The sequence below is a fragment of the Cheilinus undulatus genome, linkage group 7 (assembly GCF_018320785.1).
Source record: "Cheilinus undulatus linkage group 7, ASM1832078v1, whole genome shotgun sequence".
Lineage (NCBI taxonomy): Eukaryota > Metazoa > Chordata > Actinopteri > Labriformes > Labridae > Cheilinus > Cheilinus undulatus.
Window position 1 is genome coordinate 26,595,687 of NC_054871.1, and position 24,810 is coordinate 26,620,496.

A 24,810-nucleotide genomic window follows, 5' to 3' on the forward strand; every position below is an offset into this window, starting at 1 on the left:
TTCAGCACTGTTGCTACTCTCCCTAGGCGTGGTCGCCCTGTAAAGATGACTGCAAGAGCACAACGCAGAATGTTCAATGAGGTGAAAAAGAATCCTAGGGTGTCAGCTGAAGACTTACAGAAATCTCTGGCACATGCCAACATTTGTGTTGACAAATCTACAATAAGTAAAACATTAAACAAGAATGGAGTTCATGTGAGGACACCACGAAGGAAGCCACTGCTGTCCAAAAAAAACATTGCTGCACATTTGAAGTTTGCAAAAGAGCACCTGGATGTTCCACAGCACTACTGGCAAAATATTCTGTGGACAGATGAAACCAAAATTGAGTTGTTTGGAAGGATCACACAACGCTATGTGTGGAGAAAAAAAAGGCACAGCACACCAACATCAAAAGCTCATCCCAACTGTGAAATAAGGTTGGAGAGGCCATCATGGTTTGGGGCTGCTTTGCTGCCTCAGGGCCTGGACGGATTGCTGTCATTGATGGAAAAATGAATTCTCAAGTTTATCAAGACATTTTGCAGGAAAACTTAAGACCATCTGAAGCTCAACAGAGGATGGGTGATGCAACAGGACAACGACCCAAAGCATAGAAGTAAATCAACAACAGAATGGCTTCAACAAAGAAAATACACCTTCTGGAGTGGCCCAGTCAGAGTCCTGACCTCAACCCGATTGAGATGCTGTGGCATGACCTCAAGAGAGCAATTCACACCAGACATCCCAAGAATATTGCTGAACTGAAACAGTTTTGTAAAGAGCAATGGGCCAAAATTCCTCCTGACCATTGTGCAGGTCTGATCTGCAACTACAGGAAACATTTGGTTGAGGTTATTGCTGCCAAAGGAGGGTCAACCAGTCTTTAGCCTAGGGGTTCACATACTTTTTCCACCCTGCACTGTGAATGTTTACATGTTTTGTTCAATAAAAACATGAAAACATAATATTTTTTGTGCGGTATTAGTTTAAGCAGACTGTGTTTGTCTGTTGTTGTGACTTAGATGAAGATCAGAACACATTTGATGACCAATTTATGCAGAAATCCAAGAAATCCCAAAGGGTTCACATACTTTTTCTTGCAATTGTACCTTACCACAATCCCACTGTGTGTGATGATGTTAGGGTAAGTCTGCACTCATTTAGATATTGAAATTGAAATACTAATCTATTAGCCCTGTGGTCCTCAACTCCTGATAGTGGGCTGCAGAGTACATTTATAAATCAGTACTTTAACTTCGACTTAAGTCTTTTTTACTCAGAGTAACTGTACATTTACTTGAGTAAATAGTATAAGGGCTGAACGATTTGAGAAAATAATCTGATTGCAATTTTTTTCCCCAGTACTGTGATTGTGATTTCATACGTGATTATTTCTGAAGTTCCTCATCTTTTGTACTTTCCAACAAAAACAAGCATTATTATTATTATTATATTATTATTAATATTATTAATATTAAAACCAACACAACATTAAATTACAGGAGGGCTGCCCAATTTTGAAAAAATAGCTCACTGTGATGATTTTGACTTGTATTGCAAATCAGATATGAATTCTCGTATTGAGGGAAGTGATCATTTTTATGCCGTTCTCATATTTGATAAGAAAAACTTACAAAAATTTAAAAAAATTTTCTTAAAAAATGGCACTTAAGTGATTGCATGATATTTAATGCATAACATCTCTGCTGCAAACTTTTTTTTAATCTGGTACTGGTACAAAAATTTCAGGTCAAAGAAATATTGCACCTTCTGCGATTTGAAAATTGCAGCGGGCCATATTGCGATTTAATCTAATTTACGATTAATTGCCCAGCCCTAAATAGTATTGTACTTTTTCACCTCTGTTGACTACACAGTATTACATAGTGAGAGAATGATCCCACATCACATCCCAAAACAGTATAAACTGTAGTGTTTATATCTCAAGGTTCAACATTTCTGAATTGATTTTAACTCCCAAAGTGTAATTTTAACTTCATTCTGAGTGAAATGGTGTCAGTGTTCAGTTCTGTGAAGAGTCAATTGATCTTAGCCCCGCCAACTGTGATTTCAAATCTGGGTGGATGTGTGGGCTGAGTTCCCCATCATGGGTGGAGTATTTAAATGTGTTTTATGTGTGTTTGGGTGTTGCCTGTTGTACAGTGATCCCTGATGGGGCTCTTTTGGTCATGTTTTGAGTGGATTATTGTTGTTTTTGATATGAGGCACATTTGCATCATGACTGGAGTTATCCACTGAGTTAGATTTCCTGCCTGTGAATTTAAGTGCTCCTAAAAGACACCCAGAGCATATTCTTCATCAGTTTGCATTGCCTTGCTATGAGGTTGACTGCTTTGTTCTTGCTAGAAAAGAGCCACCTTGCCACAGAGTTTGAGACAGTTGTTAAATATTTAATACTTTGAAAACTGTAGTATAACTACATGTAGTTTGGACCAAAATTAAACCCTTTATATGTTAAATGGACACTTTCAATCTTGCAGTGTATTTTACTTTATTATAGTGGTGTGAATTTACCTGAAGCTGGTTGGAGATCTATTCTCTTGTTCTTGCCCGTAAGGAAAGATCATATTTTACTCTAGAACTCCTTAGTATCTACTCAGTACTTAAAATAAAATTTAAATGAGATACTATTTACTTTTATTTGAAAGATTTCAAGACCAGTGGAAGTTTTACTGTTACTGAAGTAAATTTTAGCCAGAGCAGATGGACTTTTACTTGAGTACAGCAGTCGTGTAATTTTTCCACCTCTGGTTATTTTCAGATCATTGATTACATAAATCTGCTTACTAAGTTTTTGTGTAGTTAATGCTAACACACCTATTTATAGTGTTCAGCATTGCACTGAACTGAAAATTAAGATTTCTACTTTTTCAGTCAACCATAATATGCATTTTGTGAAATTATTATTTGAGTTATACACCATGTTTCCACTATTTGAAACATCCTCAGGAGGAATAAATGTGCTTTTTCAGACATGCTTCAGAGTAGGACATAAAAGAGAGTAGTAAGAGAAATAATAACTTGATGATTTAAACTTTAATTAAATGAGTATTAAATTATGTTGAACAAAACAGCGTTACTCTAAAATAAGGTATTCCCTACTCTCAGTGACCCCCTGAAAAAGTAGTGTCTAAAACAATGCTGAACCTTTGTAACTTAATGAAAGCTGTTCTGCGTAGTTTTCTTGATCAATAGGAAGTCAATCTCAGGTTAATGGCTCAGCCCTCCACTAATGAACAGAAGCCATCCAGATCTCTAACCACCAGCCACAGTTGGATCCAATAACATATTTTCCCTGACATAAAGTCGTTTCTCTCGCCACACTGCATTGCCATCACTTGTGTGATTGACAGGGTTACTCACATGTCAATAGTAAAGATTTTCTGCATGTGTGTGTGTGAATAGAGTCCATTTCCTCTGGGCTGAAGTCTATTCATACCTTCCATTGATTCATTGATCAATTGATTTGCCTGCTAAAAGCTAATGATGTAAGTAAGTGACTCTTTCAATTTGTGTGGGGGCGTAAACTGGAGGTATGCAGGCTTCAATCCAAAGACAACAACACATAGATCCTCAGCCTTCTGTGCTGGCAGAGACAAGGACAGAGTATATTCTGATATACTTAAATGTTACTGTTATAATACTAATACTGTTTTTATTTTGATTTTCAAGATCATATTTTAACATTTCCTCAACAGAATGGGCATCACTTTGTGGCCTCAGAGATAGTTTTGCACTGATTAAGTGTCCAGACTGACAGGTGACCTTGGTGTATCAGTGTCAGCGGAGGGACAAGGCTATTCCTCGATGGACATCCTCACATCAGTTTTATGAAACCCTGCCCTCTGTTCTCACTACCACTGCTATCAGATTGACTATCCTTTCCTTTGAGAAATGCAAATACTGTTCTATCAAAAAACTATAATTTGCATTTATGTTCTGCCTTAATGCAATATACTAATATTATTAACTTTATTTATATAGCACATTTAAAACAGATGTTTATGAAGAACATGAACTCTGGGATTAACAAAATAAACAATGTAACAATGAAACAGAGAAAGTCTTGGTAATCAAACAGAGTCAGAACAAACTGAATCATGAAGTCTACAAAATTAACACAACTGAAAGCAACACAAGTGGCACAAACGATCTTGAAAGGCAGTTAAAGATGCAGTGTGTAAAATTGGGGAATACTAGCGACATCTAACAGTCAGGTTGGAGATCGCCATGCTCACTTCTGGTGGCAAACAGAGGAATTTAAAAAATGCAGGTCTGGCGGACTCCATGGAAGGGACCCTCCCTATGTATAAATAAGTTAATAAAAATAAAATGATTTCATATATTCAGGGCATTAAACACTAACTTAGGCTTATTTATACAAGGCTAAATATTACGCACTGCACCTTTAAAATAGTAAATGATGAAAATATCAAGGAAAAGAGAATATGACATGGTAAGAAAAAAATCATATGGACTCATGAGGAAAGACGACATCATATCTTTACAGAGACAAAACAATGATGAAGGATTAAAAGCAGATAAAAAGAGATAGAGCAAGTAAGAGAATTAAAACAATATCTAATGGACTGACCACTTCTGCACTGAATGAACACCAAAGAGCAAAAGAGAAAGTTAACTTTCAGGGAGTTATGAGCATTTTGGTAAAAAAAAAAAAAAAAAAAGGCAAACAAAATACAACAGCAAATACAACGTATACAGCAGGCAAAAGTTTGCTGCTTCAAGTTTGTCAAGATATTGATACAAAAGGTTAAAACTTATCGGATGTTTGTCTTTACTTACCTGTGTGACGTTATCAATTATCTCTCTGAGTGCCTCATATAAAACCACCTCATCAGCCTTATCCAGAAAAGAATTTAAAGATTCCAAGAGGTTCATCACGATCGGACGCCCTGGAAAATACTGTGGATTTAAAGAAAAAAAAAAAAGACAGAAAGGGGGACAGGTGTTAATCTAAAGTGGAAATCTAAGTAAAAATTCACAGTACACTGGTCAGGCTCAATAGACTGTATATCAGTCACTAAGTTATGAAACACAACATGGAAAATTTAACTAAATGTGTATATGTTAATATTAGGGCCCTATGATTTCCGCATTAATGAAATTGTGGATGGAATTCCGGAACTGACCGATAAAAAAGGAATTTACAATTTAACGCAGAAATTGAATGAATTTGACTGAAAATGCTATTTTGTTTTGTTTTTTTTTAGAAAGAGGAACGTATATCTGAGGAATATGTTCCAGGGGATCACTAAAGTGTGGCACAAGTTGTGCCTCACTCTATGGCCTCACTTCATAAACACTCACCCCGCCCCCTCCTAAACAACAACAGCATGTCAAAGCAGCTGCACGAAACACTGGCAAACATCACATAGCACAACACAGAGCAGTACAGGGCGACATAATGTTGCACCTTCAAGAAAACTCATCCGTGCTCCGAGCTATTTTACCTCACCACACCAGAGAGTCATGGAGAGAGAGGTGTGTCTGTACGCGAGGCACTCAGCTGAAGTCACAACTTGAGGACCTGCTCACCTCTCGAGGGCTTCAAACTGGAGTTGGACGGACTCGAGATTTTATGAAGTCCCGTTGTCTAAATGATGTTACATTCAAGTGACAGTTAGTTTAATAATTCCTCCCGTAGATACTGTAGTTCCATTTGGTTGTTTAATGAGACAACACGTCTACCTGCTGTAAAATTGTGATTAATGTGCGTTTCCTTCTCATCACCTTAAAAGAAACAAACTGAACAAGACAACAATGGATGTTAAGCCTCTTCCTCCATTAAGATCCATTTCCTAAGCCACTAACAACCACTTAGTCACTTGTGTACTCAATGCTTTCCCCTGCTGTGTGTTTACATCTTTTCAAACTACTATGGTTACAGCCACAACTGGGAGGAAACACCACACTGTAACTAGCAGAGCGAGCAACCTGAGGAGGAGGAGGAAATCCAGCTGATGATTTCTGAAACCGGTGATGACAGAGCGAAGGCAGACGCACACAAACGTGTCTTAACTGACAATAGAAACGGCTGATATTCTCAGTATTCAGACAGTGAAGAGAGAGAAGAGTGCTTAAATAAATTTCAGCTTAATGTGTTTCCCATTCTCACTTTAAGCCTCATGGTTCGTAATAATGGTGCTATTCCCAGAAATACACACCTCAGAGGGATTAAGTTTTTTCCAGGACTTAAACAAAGAGCAAACACACTTCTTCCATAGTAACTTTGGCCTTCACCTACGTATACAGCAATCATTTAAACTGTTGTAAAAGGATCAGCTGATTATTTTGTCAAATGATAAAATAATTTTGTCTATAAGATGTAACAAAATAGTGTAATTCCAGTAAAACTTCCTGGGCACCAAAATGACATCTTTAAGTGTCTGAATTTTGTTCAATCAACTTTTTAAAACCTACAGACATCAAGTTTTTACTGTAGAAAAACCAAAAGAATGTAATATTTAAAATACTACACACAGAATAGGTGTGGCACCTTTTTTCCTTACATTTTAAAAAGTAATTTTGACCATGACATTTTTAACAGATTTATTGGTTTTGAGCTTATTAAAGAACTTTTTGCTAGTCAGTAGGGCTGGACAGTTGATTGAAAATTAGATTAAATCGCAATATGGCCTGCTGCAATTTTCAAATTGCAAAAGACACAATATCCCTTTGACTTGAAATTTGTGTCAAAATACCAGTTTTAAACTTTTTTGCAGCTTATGCCATATCATGCAACCATTGAAATGCCATTTTTTTAGAATAGTCAACAAAAAATCCTACCTTCTTAATTTTTGTAATTTTTTCTTTATAAATATGAGAATGACAAAAACCCTTCAAAGCAACAATTCATATCTGATTAGCAATACGAGTCAAAATCATCAGAATGCAATATTTTTAAAGAATTGTTCAGCCCTTGTTTAGGAATAGAAGATAAGTTAAGGAATAATCACGTATCAAACCGCAATCGCAAAATTTGGGGAAAAACATCGCAATTAGATTATTATTATTAATATTATTATTATTATTACTATAATTATTCTCCAAAATCATTCAGCCCTAATAGTCAGTGCAACTGAAATCATGTCATACTACTTAGTTTTATTTATTTGACAAATGCGGGGAATTTTTTTTGTAGTTTGACTGCCTTTTCTTGTATAACAGTTATGCCAGAGAGCATAGAGGTAACACTGGTTGTAGTAATTTCTTACACACAGCTGAGAAAAACAAATATAAGAAAGCACCAGAGAAAACAGGACAGTTTATCAACCAACCTACAGTATGGACACAGGAATACATCTGAACACAATGGTGAACTTGCTCACCCATAGACCCCCCTCAGTCTCCTGCTTAGCTTTCTGTTCTCACCATCTAACAGGATCTGTGTGTTATACTCCCACCACTTAACCAGACCCCTGTGATCTGCACAGACCTCCTGGGCCAAGGCTAACAGAGTCCTGCTCTGTTTGTATCCCTCCATGTGCACCAGAGCACCTTTGACTCCACGAGAGATCTTCCACCAAATATGGACCATAGTGGACTGCTACTTTACACATCAGTTATATGAAAAAAAAAATCAACCACAAATGACCAAACCAGCTGCCATACATAATTTAAATATGAATCAAAAGTTAGGGAAAACAGTAAACAAAACAACAATCTACAATATCAGAAATCAATTTATATAATATTTTCTAACACTTCCTTCTTCCACAACTTTGAGGATTAAATGTAGGAGCAGACAAAGGCTTGTGACATGTGTTGCTCACTGCTGGGAGAGTGATATAATAGGTTTAGGTCTGGATCTGAGCTCTGGATACCAACCAGTCAGAAAAGCTCATTAAACTGCCATATGAATTTAAGCAGAAGAGAAAACGCAGGTGTTTCCAACTAATGGGTTTAACTAAGCATCACCAAAGCAACACTATTCATGAGCTCTGGGGCCTGCTGACCGCCGACAAAAACACCATGTCCGACTCTGTATTCGAGAAGCTTTGGACTCATGCTGCTTTCCTCTATCACACCTGGTTCTTACAATCGTTTCTGCATTTTTAACCGCTCTGTGAGAAATGTCAAACAAAACGAAAAATATTTTCAGATGCCTTACCTGCATTTATGTACTATTTTATGTTTAGTTTCTTTTTCATCTAAATACTTTAAACTTGTATGTTTAAACAATGTATGTTATAAAGTGTTGACAGATTATAGGAGTCATTCAACAGAAATGTGCACTTTTAGGTTGGTGAAAAATGTATTTATTTTCCCGACACTATTAGATAACTTAGGGGCATAAGCTTTCATTTATGCAAATCATGAATGATTTTTTAAAATCTTTTTTTGGGAGCATTTATTAAGAAATCCCATACTCCATATTTTTGTCACTGGTATTAGCTTACCCTATTAGCAATATGAAAGAGTTTTGTTAAAAATGATTTTTCAGTCTTGTTCACACATGTCATCATGGCTTAACAGCCTGGTCTAGGACAAATCAGTCAGTAATCAAATCCTTAGAGCGCCCCTACTATCGGGCTTTAAAAATCCTGGATAAAAGACTAATTACCACTGCCAATTTTAAGTAAATACAAGATTTTAAGTTTTAGTAATTTTATCAACTTCCACAATGTAAAGTTTGTGTTCAAATGCTTAAATGGACTTGTCCCTCTGCCTTTCTGCACATTCATAAGGAGACTACAGAGTTGCAGCAGATCCACTGGAGCAGCTTCAAATAGAAACTGTCATTTCTTTTTGCAAAACACAAACTTCACCAAAAGAGCGACTAAATCCTGGTCAATTAATTCAGCAACAAAGCTGCTCTCATGTCTGATTTCCTGGTCAATGCTTAATGTGTTTTTACTCTATCACGTTGTACCCAGTTCACCTTTTACCTTTTTTAATCAACTGTTTTATCTTTTTAGTGTCATAAAAGCCATACAGAGTTGCAAATCAGAGTATAAGAACTAAAATACTTGAATGGGATGGCTGATGTGAACCGTATCCATCCCTAACAAATAAACTAGAAGAATGGTGCAGAAGAATGATGAGAATAAAAAAAAAAACAGGAGATCTCTTTAATTTATTTTATAAATCTTTGTTAAAAGTGTGACTGAATGATAATGGTTTATTTTTGCAACAATAAACTTGCTGTTATATTAGCCATCATATATATTGCTGATACACAATATATCTGAAGGCCATGAAAAAAACATATTTGAGCTCAAAATCCTGCCCTAATCACTATTACATTACAATAGGGACAGGCATATTTGCAACTGGTTAAAATAAAAATATAAAAATTGTATTACTCAAGAGAGTGTGATTGTTCAATAACATATGGTTTTATGTAAAGATACAAAAAAATGTATTCATATTTTTTTTCCCAAGTGAAATAACTCAGTAAAGGCTATGGACAGAAAAATGCACATTTCTGTCGAATGACCATATCTGCTGTAACAAAGGAACTATAATAAAAGATTCATAAAATATGCAGCTTTTATCCACTATAGTTTATATCAATAATAATTATAAGGTAAACTTCAGTTCTGGGAATCCTTTAGATGACTAATTATCCACTTGAAATGGATATTTATTTTTTACATATTCTGACATCATCACTATCATTTCTACGTCACAGTTAAATATTGACTTATGGTGTTGTCTCTTTCTTGAGAACTCAAACACACACTCATATACACATCAAACCCACACAAGCACATCCCCTCGTCTAACCCTGTGTCCCTCCTGCCCCTACCCCAGTTGGACCATGACAATCCCCTTCACCCCGGCAATATGTCATCCCTGATCCGATTAGTATCAGCAGCACTTGAGAAACCACAAGCTCCTTGTGCTGAGGGTACCGGGAGGGAGGCATCTGTTGGCCTTAGCAGGGCAGACCAGGCCGAGCTGTGCAGACACGTGTCCCAGAAAGGAAACCAGACAGGTTTATTTATTTTTTTTTTTTTTTACTGTCACTGAGAGGAAACAACCAATAATGACAGCCAAATGAATCAAGGATTTTTAAGATTTGCTTGTCCAAACAGCAACATCTCTGATTATTCAGATGGCTGGTTTCAATAAAAACAGTGAGCATCTTCTGTAGTACAGTAAGAAAACATTATGGATTGGGCTCTGGCGTGAGAAGGGTAAAGGCTATGTCCCTTTAGACTTACCCCCCCTTAAATCTTTGTTTCATTCCCCGGCCCCTCTGTCCCCTCTGGGCTGAAGGGCTTCTTTCAAGAAAAGCAGGATAGAGGTGTAATCCTTAAAAACCTCGCTGTAATGCTCTCATGCTTCCCAAGATCCACTTTTTTAATCCTCATATACATGTAGAGGATTCATAAATCCGGCTTCAGCCTGACAAGACAGTAAATCTAGTAATATAACGGCTGGGTGCAAAGGGGAAAAAAGCAAAGAGAAAAAACAATCCCCCTGTTTACATGTTTAGATTGAGATGCTGGAGGATATGAAAAGAAAAGCAACACAATTCTTAAACCGAACGGAGATTTAGAGAATATTATAACATGAGGGGACAAATTACCTCAGACACTGGTAATGATCTTAGAGATATACAAAACAAACAAAAAGGAGGGTTTTCGACTGCCACATACAATGATCAACACTGATGGTTTAATGCAAATACACACCCTCCTGTATGCAAATGCTTTCATCTCTAATTATTCTGTTTGGTCAAAATTAAAATGTGCGTCATGGGAAATGTGTCACCAGTGTTAAGTGATGACACTCTCCTGACTCACTTTTTCGCTGATCTGATTTAAAAACATGACTCACTCGATCAGGTGTCATATTTTACTTGTTGCACTCAGGGCGGCAAAATAACTACAAGGACATTTCTTCATCAAACAACAACAACAGTAATATCAAGTAGACAGAAAAATGAAGTTCAGGCTCTAAAAAACAAAAAGTTGATGTTAAATGTTCCCTCATTTAGCACATGAAAAGCACCAATAGATACAAAAAACATGTCTTCAATAAATTCTTTTACACCAAAGGGGTCATGAGCATTTCAAACATGAGTATCATCCACTCTGCTTCATCTGTTTCACACTCTGCTTGTTGTACATGAACTGTCCCTAACAAGCTGTCTGACTGAAAGGATTCAGCGTCTTTTTCGAGTGATTGCTCAGTCAAACGATAACGAGAGCTGTCACAAGTCAGTCGCAACAATGATGGCCTCCTCGGCTACACAAAGCCCTGGTGGGATGCTGGGACACTCTGGTGGGTGGGGTGGGGGGCAGGCTAAAAATACCACAGGGACCTGCTGCTATTGACTAAACAAACTGGAGCTAATGGGAGGCCACTGTGCTCTGTCCCCCTCCCCACTTTCCACACACACACACACACACAACTCATACAAGCCCAAGCACTGACACAAACTCACTTGCTACAACGCCTCCCTAGAGAGCCAGATATAATCAGAGAGACTGGTGGCAGACTGAGGGAGTGAGACAGGCTGGTTTGTAGCCAATAGGGACAGGGCTAGCAGGTCAGGCCTCATCATCACAACATGTCTGCATGGCTGGCACACTTTACAGAGCCTGGAGGGAGGGACCAGGAGGGACAGACAGGCAGGGAAGGAGTAGTGGTAAAAACTGAAAAGGGATGATCAAACAAACAAAAAATATGTCTAAATAAACCAGTGAAACTCAAAATGAAGGAAAGGGTAAAAGAAATGTAAAAAGAAGATGATATAGTGGACTTAAAGTATTGTTGAGTGTTTAGTGTAACCGCTGAGGGCTGTCACATACACGAGTATTTAGAAAGAGAAAAAACTGCAAGAAAAGGCGGGTTGTAGTTTTAGTGTCCTGGTGAGGTTTGCTAGATATCAGTCTGTGCAAAATCTATGTGCATCGAGTGGTTAGCAGCCAAGCTTCAATCCCCCTGGGAGCAAACATCAAGAGGGTCAACAACACCCAAGAGTGTGTTTGTGCTGCTGTTTACTCAATGGTGTCCACTTTGGTGATAAGTGGTGAAAAACAAATGTGCATTTGTCAAAAAAATTTATTGAATTAATTTGCCAAATAATCTAAAGGATCTAAAAACATGTGGAGAGGAAACTTAGAGCAGCAAAACAGCACAAATGTGAAGTGAGAGCACATATTCTGCTGTCTCACTCTCCACCTGCTGGAAGCCTGCTGTTACTACACATTTGACCTGCAAGGGACTACAGATGGAAATCAGCCTGTGGCTACAATCTACCACATTTACATGTTCATTAATGTGCACTGTCCCCTACAATAAATAAATAAATAAAATAGAAAAATAGAAAACACCCAGAGCTAAAAACTGTGTAAAATTTGGTTTAAAAATAAAACATGCATAACCATATCACACATAACACATAACTGCATACCTTCATCCACACAGACACTTGCATACACACAGGAACACACCCATACACCACACACACACACACATACACACACACATTTCAAAACTGGAAAAAGTTTAAATCTCAAACTCATTCTGAAAAAATTATTTTAAAAAAAGAACTATTTTGTGTTTGCATCATTTGTACATGCAGTGCTCTATCTGGTATCTTTACCTTAACCAGCACAGCGATGAACTTCCTGAGGGCATTAAGGGCATGTCCAGAGATGTCAGTATGAACAGCCACCTCCACACGCAGAGAATAGTGCAGTACTGACTCTAGGTCGGCCATGTACACCCTGGACCTAAACACAAAAACACACACAGACTAAATGTGAGCAAATGATAAGAATGAGAAGACGGTCTTACCGGATAACACCTACCTGTTGAATGGTATCCAGGGCTCCTTTGTGTCATTGTTGTGGGTGTCTATGGGGGCTGGTGGAGGCTTTCCTGATCGCATCACCCCTGGTAGCCTTTGGAGAGCAGAAGTGTAGAAATCACGGGCCTCTAAGTGGCTAAGGAAGAGAAGGACAATATCAAACCATGAAATACACATAAAAGAATGAAAGACTTTTCTATTAGGCCTGGCGAGATGGGAGCTGGAGCCCTAAGTTCAAATCAATGACCATCATGATATAACTTTTTAAACGGTGTCAAACAGGGTCCAACTTTATGACACAGGTTTGACAATGACCTATTTCATAAATATAGACCACAAAGACTTTTTTCAGATTGATGGTGAAAGAATTCAACATCCTTCTTAGCAAACTATTTTAAGATAGAGCAGAAACAGAATATCTGAAAGAAAATCAGATTTTCACAAAACATGAAAAACACACAGAGTATTTCCTTTCATGGGGCAGGGACCATCTCAAGAGATGTAAAAATGCTTTGGTCATGATATGTACAATTTATCCAGCTCTGGCCTTCAATACACAAACAATGTTTTAGGTGACTTCTTCAAGGGGAAAGAGTTGTAGGAACTCAAGTTTACAGGGGTTATGTACAGGAGAGTGACAAAGAGAAAGCCACTGTTAAAGTAAACTCATTAAATCTGAACTAGAGTTCACCAAAAGAAATGTAAGAGACTCCATGGTCAAGTGGAATAAAGTTCTTTGGTCTGATGAGACGAAAAATTTGACTTTTTTGCCATCGGACAACTCTATGTTTGCCAAAAAACAAACACTGCACATCAGCACAAACACACCATCCCCACTGTGATGAACTGTGGTGGCAGCATCATGCTGTGTGGCTGCTTCTCAGCAGCCAGTCCTGGAAGGCTTGTAAAGATAGAGGATAAAATAAAGGTGACAAAATATCAGAAAATCCTTGAGGATAATCTTATTCAGTCTGCAAGAGAACTACAGTTTGGGAGAATATTTGTTTTCCATAAGTTTTATTTTGACCCAAATAATGTGGCCTTTTTCAAAAAGGCCAAATTATTTTGACCATGATGGATTTATTAAGGAGTAAAACAACCAATGGGTTGATTAATTGTTATAGGCACTGTAACTAAACTGCTATACCTACAATGTGAAGGAAAAACTACTGTTAACACTGTTTGAATTCTAAATTATGTAACAGCACTTTATTTCATGTGGACAAATATGGTTTTGAGAATGTGGCATGTGTGGATGGGATTATTTCTTTAAATGGAGGAGGAAGACCCCTTCCACATAAATGAAGTGAAACTGTCTTTACATGCAACTTTCAGCAGCCCGTCTTTTGAGTTTTGTTTGAGTGGCACTTTTAACCAATGGGACTAAACGTCTGCATTCAGTTAAGTGAAACTAGGTTAAAGTTCATACAGACAACAAAAAGCTGTTGTTGCAGTGTATTGATGTGTTTGATAATATGTTTATGTATATTACATGGCTGCCTAAGCTTTTTGCCATAGTATGAGCATGTAGTATGGCAAGCATTACTGGAGCTTGGCCTTGAACAAGCAAGAAACCTCAAACAAATATACTTCTCTTTTTACTTCCAACCTTTTGTTTCAGCACTCCACCACAATAAAATGTTTTATGACCAATATTTTTGCAGCCATATATCCTACACACTTTAGAAATACACTCTAAATACTGAGCAGATGGTGCCAGAGCATGGAACCAGGACTGAGAGATCGCTGATCATTAAGCCGTTTGATAATGCAGCAACTGGAACCTCAGCCATTAAGCTCCCTTTCTCTCGCTCTCCTTCCATACCCGTCCACCTCTCACATCCTCCTCTCATTTGCTTTCTCCACTTGTCAGAGAGAGAGAGAGTGAGAGAGAAAGGGAGGGCATCATAAAACTGGAGCAGGATGGTAATAAGGAGGATGGATACTTTGGGCCCACGCTCACTCACACCAGCCTGGGACTCAATTACACCTGCGTGTCTGGTGGGAGTATACAGATGTGGAGGGAGAGCCATTCATCCAGCTATCCCAGGAGCTGGCGGGCAGGCAGTGTGGGCTGGGAGGGAATGCATTCACCTGGGACCAGCACACATTACATGCATGACGGATGTGAGACGCCCCTGCACGCTCTCGCTCGCACACATACACACGCTCACGTGCAGGAACACTCGGCTCTCCCAGGATCAATCAGACATTCAGTGATGATGGGAGGCCATCTGTCGCTGTGCGCGGCTGGGGGCTTGTTTGGCAGGTGAAGCCAGAAAAGCAATGGCATTGTTTTCATGCAAGAAATTAAAAAACCTCCCCTCTGTACAGTGATGGAGATGAGGGGGGCTGGAAGGGGAGAGATGAAGGGTGAATAAATAAATCAGCAATAAATCATTTCCTTTTAGCATTTGTCAACTAAAAAGAGTCCTCTTTGCATGCCAAGTTATTGAAACAGCCAAACAAAGAGGCAGAGAACAGCTGATGAATTTGCAGGGCGAGGAATGATCAGAGACGCTTTATGAAAGTGAATAATGGGAGTGATTTTGATGCTCTGATCCCATTAAGGGGCCAGATGTTTAAAAGTATTCTCATGAATAGGGTTCAGATAATGAAGGTGTTCTGCAGAAAGAAAAGTTGTCACTTCTAGAACAATAGAAATGAAAGAAAAAAAAACCTGTTTGTGTATTTTAGATCAAACAAATGAAAATGAATATAAAAAGTTTGACATATTGTTGCGAAGGAAGGATAACTCTTGATAATATATGTGGCCTAAAATAACAGCTGTATCAAAATACAATAATTCTGCGAAAACTGATATAATGCAAGACATTCGGATAATAATACGTCAAGATACCTGGTTAACTGAGGAAAAAATGCCCCTGAAAATGTTAAGTCAAGGATTGTGTCTTCTCTTTCTCTATGTCAGCTTGTTTTTAGCCAGTTATCCTCATTTATGCAATAAGTACCACATGAAGAGTTGTGAAGTCGTGACACAGTGAGTAAAACTGGCAGGTTCATCTGTTTCAATGTGTTTGAAAGAAAAACTATTAATATTTTGCACCAGTGGTTTCTTAATTGTCTTGGAACAGTCAGGGCAGCTATAAACGGGAATACTATTAATTTATCCTCTCCCTATTGTTGCCTTTTCATAGATAGGAAAGTGATATGATCATTTACTGCTATGTGCCAATGCCTCACAAACGTTTGCGAATCTTCAGCATGCTCTTGAAATGGTGCAAGATCAGCTTTGTCTGCTGCAACCTGTTCTAAATGCAGATAAAACTAAACTCAAGATTTTTTCACTTCTTCAAGAACAGCTTAAATGACATTGTCTGAGGATATGTTACTTAATAGAATCCTGAAATTGATTTTGCATTTTCTTTTAAATACTTAGGTTTTTCACTTGATGAAAACATGACCTTTGAACAGCATATTCAGTGACAAAAAATTTGAAGGTTTTGCTGGGATTTTACTACAGAAACAAGTCATGTTTCTCCTTTTCTGTGAAAAATAAACTAGTTGAGTCCACCTTTTAACCTATTATTGATTATGTTGATGTTTAGTACATGAATGCCTTTGCTCAGAGTCTTCACATGTTGGACAGTGTGTATCATGGAGCTCTGAGATTTATCACAAACTGTGGATTTCTTACTCACTATTGTACTTTCCACAGTCAACTGGACTGCTTTAAGTACATGTTGTCTTGGATATTGGTACGTCTTCATTCATAAAGCCATTCTGCACAAATTCTTGGGCTACCTCTTGTCTCTTTTAATCTTGAAGGACGGATTACACAACCAGCGTTCATTAGACTTTGTACATTTTGTTGTTCCTAAGGTCCAAACTGAGCCAGGAAAGAAGGCTTTTAGGTTCTCTGCACCTTTTGTAGGAAAAATCTTCAGACTGATTTTAAACTACAGAACCTGCTGACTCTGAATGTTTGGAAATCTTTAGTGAAAACTCTTAAATCCCAATGTTTTGTATGCCACTGTTCTAGCTGATGCTTTATTTTCACTGTATTTATAATTTTTTGTGATCTTTTTAAGCATAGTTGTGTTTGATTTTTGAAACTCTGTGTTGCTGCCATTCTTGGCCAGGTCTCCCTTGAAAAGAGATCTCTGATGTCAACGGGACTGACCTGGTTAAATAAGAGTTAAATAAATAAATAACAAGGGGTGCATCCTAACCACTAGGCCATAAGTACACCCTCTATTGCTGAAATGTGTACAAAACAGGCATTTACTTAACACTTTCCAATACAGCTTCCCATCTGATATAACTGAAGACTGATTAAAAACTGGCACATCCTGCATCTGTTTATCTGAAATGTGTCAATGAGGATAAAAATATGTATTATTTCCCAAACCTTCATAAGGTGTTGACATCCCCTAAAATGCTTACAATGATACTGAACATCTGGCAGTCAAAGGTCTGTACAAGCAGCCCATCACACTTTTAAAACAAATCTATGCTGAATGGTGCAGACAGTTCTGGATGGAAAAACACAAGAACAGTAGCAGTGCTGTTCTGCAGCTTTAAGCTATTGTACTGTCCTGTACATTACAGAACACAAGCAACAATTCTGGACGTTCAGAAGTGGATACAAGCCGTTGTTTCATCCTGGAGGAGGTGGTGCTTGCCACTGCTCAGCCAGGGTTAAAGTCCTGATCTGACCTCAAATATTTGCATATTTACATAGAAGGTTTGTCGTGTTCAGATCCATCCCAGGACAGTTACTGCGCAAAGCAGCTGACAATAAAACCTTGAGTCAGAGTCTGCATTAACACTGCCTTTATTTACCAGTTATCCTGATTAGAGGCACACAAACCACTAAATATAGCACAATACTTCACTGCATTAACCTAACTGCCTTGTTTATTGCTGTTTAAAAACAGAGACTGCAGTAAAGTTAAAATTCATCCACCCACTCAGGCATTTCAATGTGTCTGACTAAACAATATTTGATGGGATTGGTCAGAGTCTAGAGGCAAATAAGTGAAAACACAGAGAGAGGCAAGCTCCTTGCATCAGCTGGTTTATGACTGTAGAGTAAAAGTAAACACAGCTCTTCCTCCACTTAGAAAGAGGCCCCAGCAGATATTTGATTAAAGCATTCATTGGAGCTGTCATGAACTGGTTTGACAAAATACAGGTCAATGGTAATAATGGTCATTATATAACCAGTATAATACATACTCACATGATTTTTCAGTACAAAAGCCATTATGAGCACAGGTACGTACACTTGAAGTCTGGAAAAGTTGCCTCCAGGATAGTAGAGGTAGCAGGATGGAAATTCAGTCACTCCCAGTTTAGATACCACATCCTCAGTGCTCAGGACTCTTCGCACAGCAATGTTCTCAAACTGCAGCATGTCCAGGGTCACCTGAAGGAAAAAGATCACACATAAAACATTCAATAAAGATTCAAGACATGACACATTTCACATTACTTACTATAAACAACATCCAGATTCATCTCTTACAAAGTGAAATATTTCAAGCATTTTCCTGTTTTAATGTTGCTGATTATGGCTTACAGCTCACAAAAATAAAAAAAATCCACTATCTTAAAATATTAGAATATCACAAAAGATAAGTCCAAAAAAGATTTTAGAATACAGAAATGTTGACCTTCTGGACATTATGCTTAACTCAGTAATTCACTGGAGCTCCTTTTGCACAATTACTGCATCTATGCCATGTGGCATGGAACCAATCAGTCCGTGGCACTGCTGGGGTGTTCTGGAAGCCCAGGTTGCTCTGATAGCAGCCTTCATCTGGTCCGACTGACTGAAACTGAAAAAAACTGGACTTCAAGCACCTTGGATTCTGTACCTCTCTAATGTTCCTCCAGACTCTGGGACCTTGATATCCAAATGAAATGCAAAATTTACTTTCATCTGAAAAAAGGACTTTGGACCAATGAGTAACAGCAGTCCAGTTCTTTATCCCCTTAGCCCAGGTGAGACACTGATGACTGAAAATCTTCTGAAGACTGCTCTTCTCCCTGCTGAGCACCTTTTCTTATCACATTTCCCTTTCAGTCAACTTTCCATGAATATGTTTTGATACAGCCTCTGAGAGAACAGCCTCCCCTTTCAGCAAAGACCTTCTGTGGCTAACCCTCCTTATGGAGGGTGTCAGTGGTTGTCTTATGGATATTTGTCAAGTCAGCAGTCTTCCAATGATTGTGGTTATGAGATCTGAACCAGAGTGATAGAATAAAGGCTTAGGAAACATTTGCAAAATGGACTTTTCAGTAATATTCTAATATTTTTATTTTTGTGAGCTGTACGCTTTATTCATCTTTGTATGAGATAATTCTATAATTTATAAAAGTGTAACTTTTTCAAGTAAATCACAGGAAATAAATGAACTTTAACATAATATATTTTTTCAAATGCACGTATATGACTTGTGTCTGAAAAAATTCAACATTTCCAACCACAGGGCAACAGGGGAAATTATTTCTATCAAAGAAGAGGAAAAAACAACTAATTTTGAAAAAAATAAAAATAAAAAAATCCCTAACAGATTCAAGCTGTTAAGTTTGTCATTGAAGGACATCTCCCTATAACTTAAAAGACAACTATATTCTAAGGGAGAAAAACAAAGAGAGCTCAGGCTGAAGGACACAGACAAATACCTCTCGGCCAATGTAGGACTCAGATTCCTCAAAGATCAGAGCGAGGTACAGAACGTTGTTAGTCTCAAAGAAGATGTCAATCTCTGCTGCACTGGAGGGAAACAGTACAAAAAGTTGTTGAATCAAAAAGTTATGGTAAGTTTCGAAGTAACCTCGTTATTAATCATTAATTTTAAGAGAAAAATTGACCTGCCATTAATGTGGTATAGATAGAAATACACAGCAATGATTTGGATATTTACGCATTAAATCTTAGAATAACCCAAGGGTCATTTAAAAAATTAACGATATGGCTTTGTTTAGTGTTTGGATCTCCCCACACAAGACTATTTTTATGACATGAGTGTGTATGTACACACACGATCATAAATATAAGAACCACTATACACCAGTGTGGTTAATGGTTTCAAGTTTGATTTTTCCAGCTGAAATCTTCTGATTTGAAAATAACAGCTTCAATGAGGAATTTCTGCCATGAGGTATGAAAATTTCCTGGTTCTCTCATTGTTTCCTTGATAAAAGATAAAGAATTAAAAGAAAATCCTGTGGCTTCAAAGGGAACAAGTGAACTTTCACTCAAAAGCTAAAAGCAGAAGCACACCAGTAACGCTCTTTACTTCTTTTGCACTGTCCGTCTCATAAACTTTTAGAGGAGTGCAACAATCTATGGTTTATTTCTATATGCTGCCTTGCTTTTAACTGAAAGAAATTGAAAGAAGATTCTGTTTCTAATTTATAAGAAACTCAGATAAACATGATCATGAACATGATCCAGCCTCAGGTGGCTATTTAATAGACTGCATGGTGTGTCACTTCATTTTTTCGACATTAATTTTAACTAGCTAATGAAAAATCGATATATCTACTATTTGAGCGGACCTGCCCATGTGTTTGTGTGTGTTTTTTACCTGATGGGCTCCAGTGGGGGGCAGTGAGGAGGCCAGGTGGTTTCAGAGGTCTCTAGAAGGTCTATGAGAATGTGGCGAAGCCGCGTGGCATCCCGAGGTAAAACTGGAGGTTAAGACAAACACACCGAGTTCATGTAAAAACAACTCCAGAGCTATCAGCATTTTTAGACACCTTGAAGTAATTTCAAATAAATAGGAAAACATTCAGACACATGTTGATACTTTTGTTCTTGTTAGAAAGTGGAGCCCTATATTATTAAAATAAAACAAGAATTTAATTGTAAAATATATTTTTAGTAGCTTAATATTGGTTGTACCACCTGACAGTGAAAGTGTACCAGTCCATCTGATTTGATCGGTTTGATGATCAAACTAACTTTAAAGTGATCATTTCTAATTAAAAATTCTTCTTTTAAAGATTTAAATAATAAAATCATGCCAAAACATTCTCAGCAAGTTTCTCACAATTAAAACCCCATTTATAATAGTGTCAGCAATCTGTTATTTACTCGGATGGTCGCACCACCTGACAATTTCAGGGTTTGAGATGCTACAATATGAAATAAATTCTATTTAAATATACTCCAAATGTATTCAAACAAAGTAGATTTATATATGCTAAGAACTGACTTTTTTCAGGAGGAAATAATAGATTCGGACACACAAATATGCATGTCATGTCACTGACCCAACTGCATGCTCTCTGTGAAGAGCAATTTAGACTTAGGGATTCTTCATTCAAACCAAATTTAATAGCAGAAGTAAAAGTAGGAAAAGTGGTACCTGAAAGGGTCTTTGCTGTATCATTGGACTTTGAACCAGTGGAAGTACTGTGGAAGTACTGTATAAAGGGAGAGACAAGACTTGGGTTAGAGAAGGACGGAGAAGGTATAGAGAAAGAGAGGAGAGAGATGACATGAATGAACCAAAGCAATGTTGTGTAATGTTTGGGGGTAGTGATGTGGGGGCAGCTTTCCCCTCTGCCTGCTTTGACCCCTAAATCCTTCCTGGTTAAAATGAGTTGCAGATGTTAAAGCTTCATTGTGTGTTCAAACAAGAAGGAGCTCTTTGTTTCAGCTGCTTACACTAGATGACAGTGAGGAGCAACAAGGAATGTGAGAAGAGTCACAAACACACAACTAATAGCAGACTTGATACGATATCAATACAGAAGTAGAGGTTAGGAGCTGGATCACTTCTGCAGCATGGTTGCTGATCATGCAAAAGTTAACTGGAAAGGGAACAGATGTTTCGATCTGCATTATCATGTAATCATCACAGCTTCAGAGATGCATTCTAAATAAATAACACTACTTTACACGATGGATTCTACAGCATTTCCATGGTAAACACCCCAGAAAGGCTGTCTTTATTGATTTAATCCATTTAAAGTGATTTCAGGAGCACAGGAGACAATTCTGATTATTTATGTGGGGATAGCCGATCTGCATATTCATAGTAAACCTTGGTAACATTTATAGATTTTGAAGGCACGGCAAGACACGGCAGTGTTGAGAAAGGCTGCATTAACACTAGAACCACCAGGGATCTCCATATACCTAAACAGCCAGCAGGTAAAATTTACCCGCTATTAAAGTGCATTTTTTTCCATTCAGAAAAGTGCATTTTTCAGCTTATTACCCACAGAAAGAGACCTAGATAACTGGTGGATTATGATCCAAAAACTGTCTTGGGACTGATCACTCAGCCCTGGAACTGGAATAAAACAGGGAAAAATCAATGGTTACAAGGGTAAATTATACCTGTACGGCTGTTTTTGGTAGAAAATGTTTATTCGTAAAATTTTGAGATATGCAAACATTTTTATGACAAAAGGTACAAACTTTAAGGAAAAGTCTGACAGACTTAAGAATGTCAACAATTCAAAGTTAGACACAATTGAAGAACAGCCTTGGGTAAATTTCACCAGATGGTGGTTCTATCTTTTTAAGGGGCCTGTTGTAGGTATCCGTAAAACTAACAATAATAACAAAGAGTATGGCCTAAATGTTGAGATGCTAACTGTTACATTTCAGCGTTTTATAATTAAAAGCTGACTGATCATGTAGTAACCACAGTATAAGACAGTGTAAAAGAATGTGTAAACCTCTCTTTAAACAGCTTGACATACCTTTACAGTGGGGTATGACGTTACTTTGTGCTTACGGCAGATCGGCGAGTTCTTGATATCAGCACAGTCTGTAGCTGCTATGCCTAAACATAGCTTCCATCCTGAAAAAGAAAAAAAACATCTAATAAAGACAAAAAGAGACACAAGGTAAATATTTGTTGTCCTGCCTAACGACAATGGAGGGACTCGTCCTTAGTCCATTTGTGCCAATTTCCATGACACATATCAATACAAGACAAGTGATAGCTCAAACATTTTCTATAAAAAAGGTTTTTGAGAGTTGAATTCCTAAATTATCTAATTGCTAAATGTCTATTGCCCACAAAAAAATGTGTTAAGTGACCCAAGCTTATTTAATGTTTCTGACTGACTTAAGCAGACTATTTTTAACATTTGACATGTTTCTTTTTCCAAGGCTAGGCATTGAGGAGATCATCTGCTGCTGACTAGCTTTGGGTCAATGCTTTAAAACAGAGGACTTGAATACTCCCATTACTGAGGCAGGGTTGTCTATCATCATCCCAGTCATAATTATTCACATAGTTGTGTGATATTTCTGTTTCTCCATGAGCTACAACAACAAAAACTCAGCTGGAGGATGTGATGGAGCCACCATACAGAGATTCAAAAACACATTCATTAGATCACATGCTCTAATGAACTGATAAAAACAGCTTTGTCTATACTGTTGATAAAGTGAAGAGCAATGGCAATGTCAACCCCAAAATGAAAGAGCACTGCACCGGCTTCAACAACTGACTGGTTGTAGCAGCTGTATGACATAAGTACTTTACATATCAATGCATAACATTTCTAATGACTGTAAACAGTTTAAGTGCCGTTATCTTGTTGCAGGTACATACGTGCAATGGTCAGAGCCAGTTCCTTGTAATAAGGAGCAAAGTTGTGGCAGTGTCCACACCACGAAGCGTAAAACTCCACCACCATAGCTGCTGGAGAGTTCAAAACTGAGTCAACATTTTCCTGACCCAATAAGACGATTTGATCAGTAGCGGTGTACAGTCCAGCCCTTGCGGCAGAGGGTAAAACGAGACAGAAACACAACCAAACTGCAGACGTTGCTACCTTACTGGAGCATATTTGTATTTCATGATTAGACCGAGACGTGGCACGGTTGCAGCGCCGCGCCATCTTCCTCTTCGGTTCGAGCTGCTGTAGCTAACCGACCGTTGGTCCTCACGCGGAGAGTTTCCACCTCCGTGCCACTAAAACTTGACACAACTTCTCCTCTTTCTTTTCCCAAGCCAGCGGCAGACCTCACGGATCCTCCCCTCGTCCACCTACTTGTGCCTGACCAAAATACAGTTGGAAGAGAGCTGCTCACCCTCCCACTTCCAAACTTACCTACTCTATTCATGTCATTATGAAAGCACATCAGGTGATTTAAATTGACCCGCGAGGACACGAAGTAACGATGTTTGCCCCTTTGCGGTTCTCATACAGGGGTATCTATATATTACAAATGTTATTTAAATTTAAATAATTTAATAACAATAATTTATACATTGATTATAGGGACGAAGTTAGAGAACGTACTTTATTGAACCTTGTGGTCAGGGACGTCACTAGAATTGAAAGACATGGGTGGTTTAGCCCTAATGGGCTTGCTGATATATATATATATATATATATTTTTTTTTTTTATCATACCCTATAAGGCTTAATTTATTTATTCAAAAAGAGTTGAAGAGCATTTATAAAGACCTCTTATCCATCTCACTGTCGTTTCTTTCTCTGCTTTCTCTGGAAGACCCTCTGCCAGTCCTTTCCAGTCTTCAGGAGGTCTTCCTTTTTTTTTTTTTTTTTTTTTTACAGTCCAAGTGAGTTTATGAGTAAGTTAAAGTCTAGATGTTGGGGTGAGTTCATGGAAAAGATGTTAGAAAACATTATTCATTAAGACATTTAGTAAAATGCTTAAAAATTCAGCATCTATGTCTATATAAATACCAGTCTGATTCATGTTTTCCTAATGCCTGATGTCTTTCGTCCTGAGACTTGAGGAGCATTTTATGAGGGTTTCAATGATGCTACGACATTCAGGCTTGTGATAAACTTTTTTTTTTTTTAAACAATATCGCTCCTCATCCATATTAATTTAAGTTTCATTCACATAACAACAATAGAAGACTTCTGAAGTAAGACCCATCTGTAGACAACTTAAATTTATAGTTAGCCACAAAATAACATAGTTTATGGGCAATAATAACCAAATGTTGTTTTTCCAGTTAATAATAGCATTATTTCACCTACACGTTTTATGTCCTTACATTCATTGGTAGTACTTGGAGTCTAAAAACAGCTAT

General features: G+C 37.8%; 1 protein-coding gene across 1 annotated transcript in view; it reads right to left on the minus strand.

The window, feature by feature from the left end:
* The window catches only part of qsox1 (quiescin Q6 sulfhydryl oxidase 1), a 42,566-nt gene extending 18,707 nt beyond the window's left edge, over nucleotides 1-23,859 (minus strand). The window contains exons 1-9 of the mRNA XM_041792101.1: nucleotides 23,350-23,859; nucleotides 22,487-22,587; nucleotides 21,139-21,196; nucleotides 20,356-20,458; nucleotides 19,448-19,538; nucleotides 18,043-18,185; nucleotides 12,795-12,929; nucleotides 12,587-12,716; nucleotides 4,807-4,926 (exon numbers count right to left, since the gene is read on the minus strand). Coding sequence (XP_041648035.1) covers nucleotides 4,807-4,926; nucleotides 12,587-12,716; nucleotides 12,795-12,929; nucleotides 18,043-18,185; nucleotides 19,448-19,538; nucleotides 20,356-20,458; nucleotides 21,139-21,196; nucleotides 22,487-22,587; nucleotides 23,350-23,638 — 1,170 coding nt within the window. The 5' untranslated portion in view covers nucleotides 23,639-23,859. The remainder of the gene's footprint in view (nucleotides 1-4,806; nucleotides 4,927-12,586; nucleotides 12,717-12,794; nucleotides 12,930-18,042; nucleotides 18,186-19,447; nucleotides 19,539-20,355; nucleotides 20,459-21,138; nucleotides 21,197-22,486; nucleotides 22,588-23,349) is intronic.
* Nucleotides 23,860-24,810: the final 951 nt, after the last annotated feature.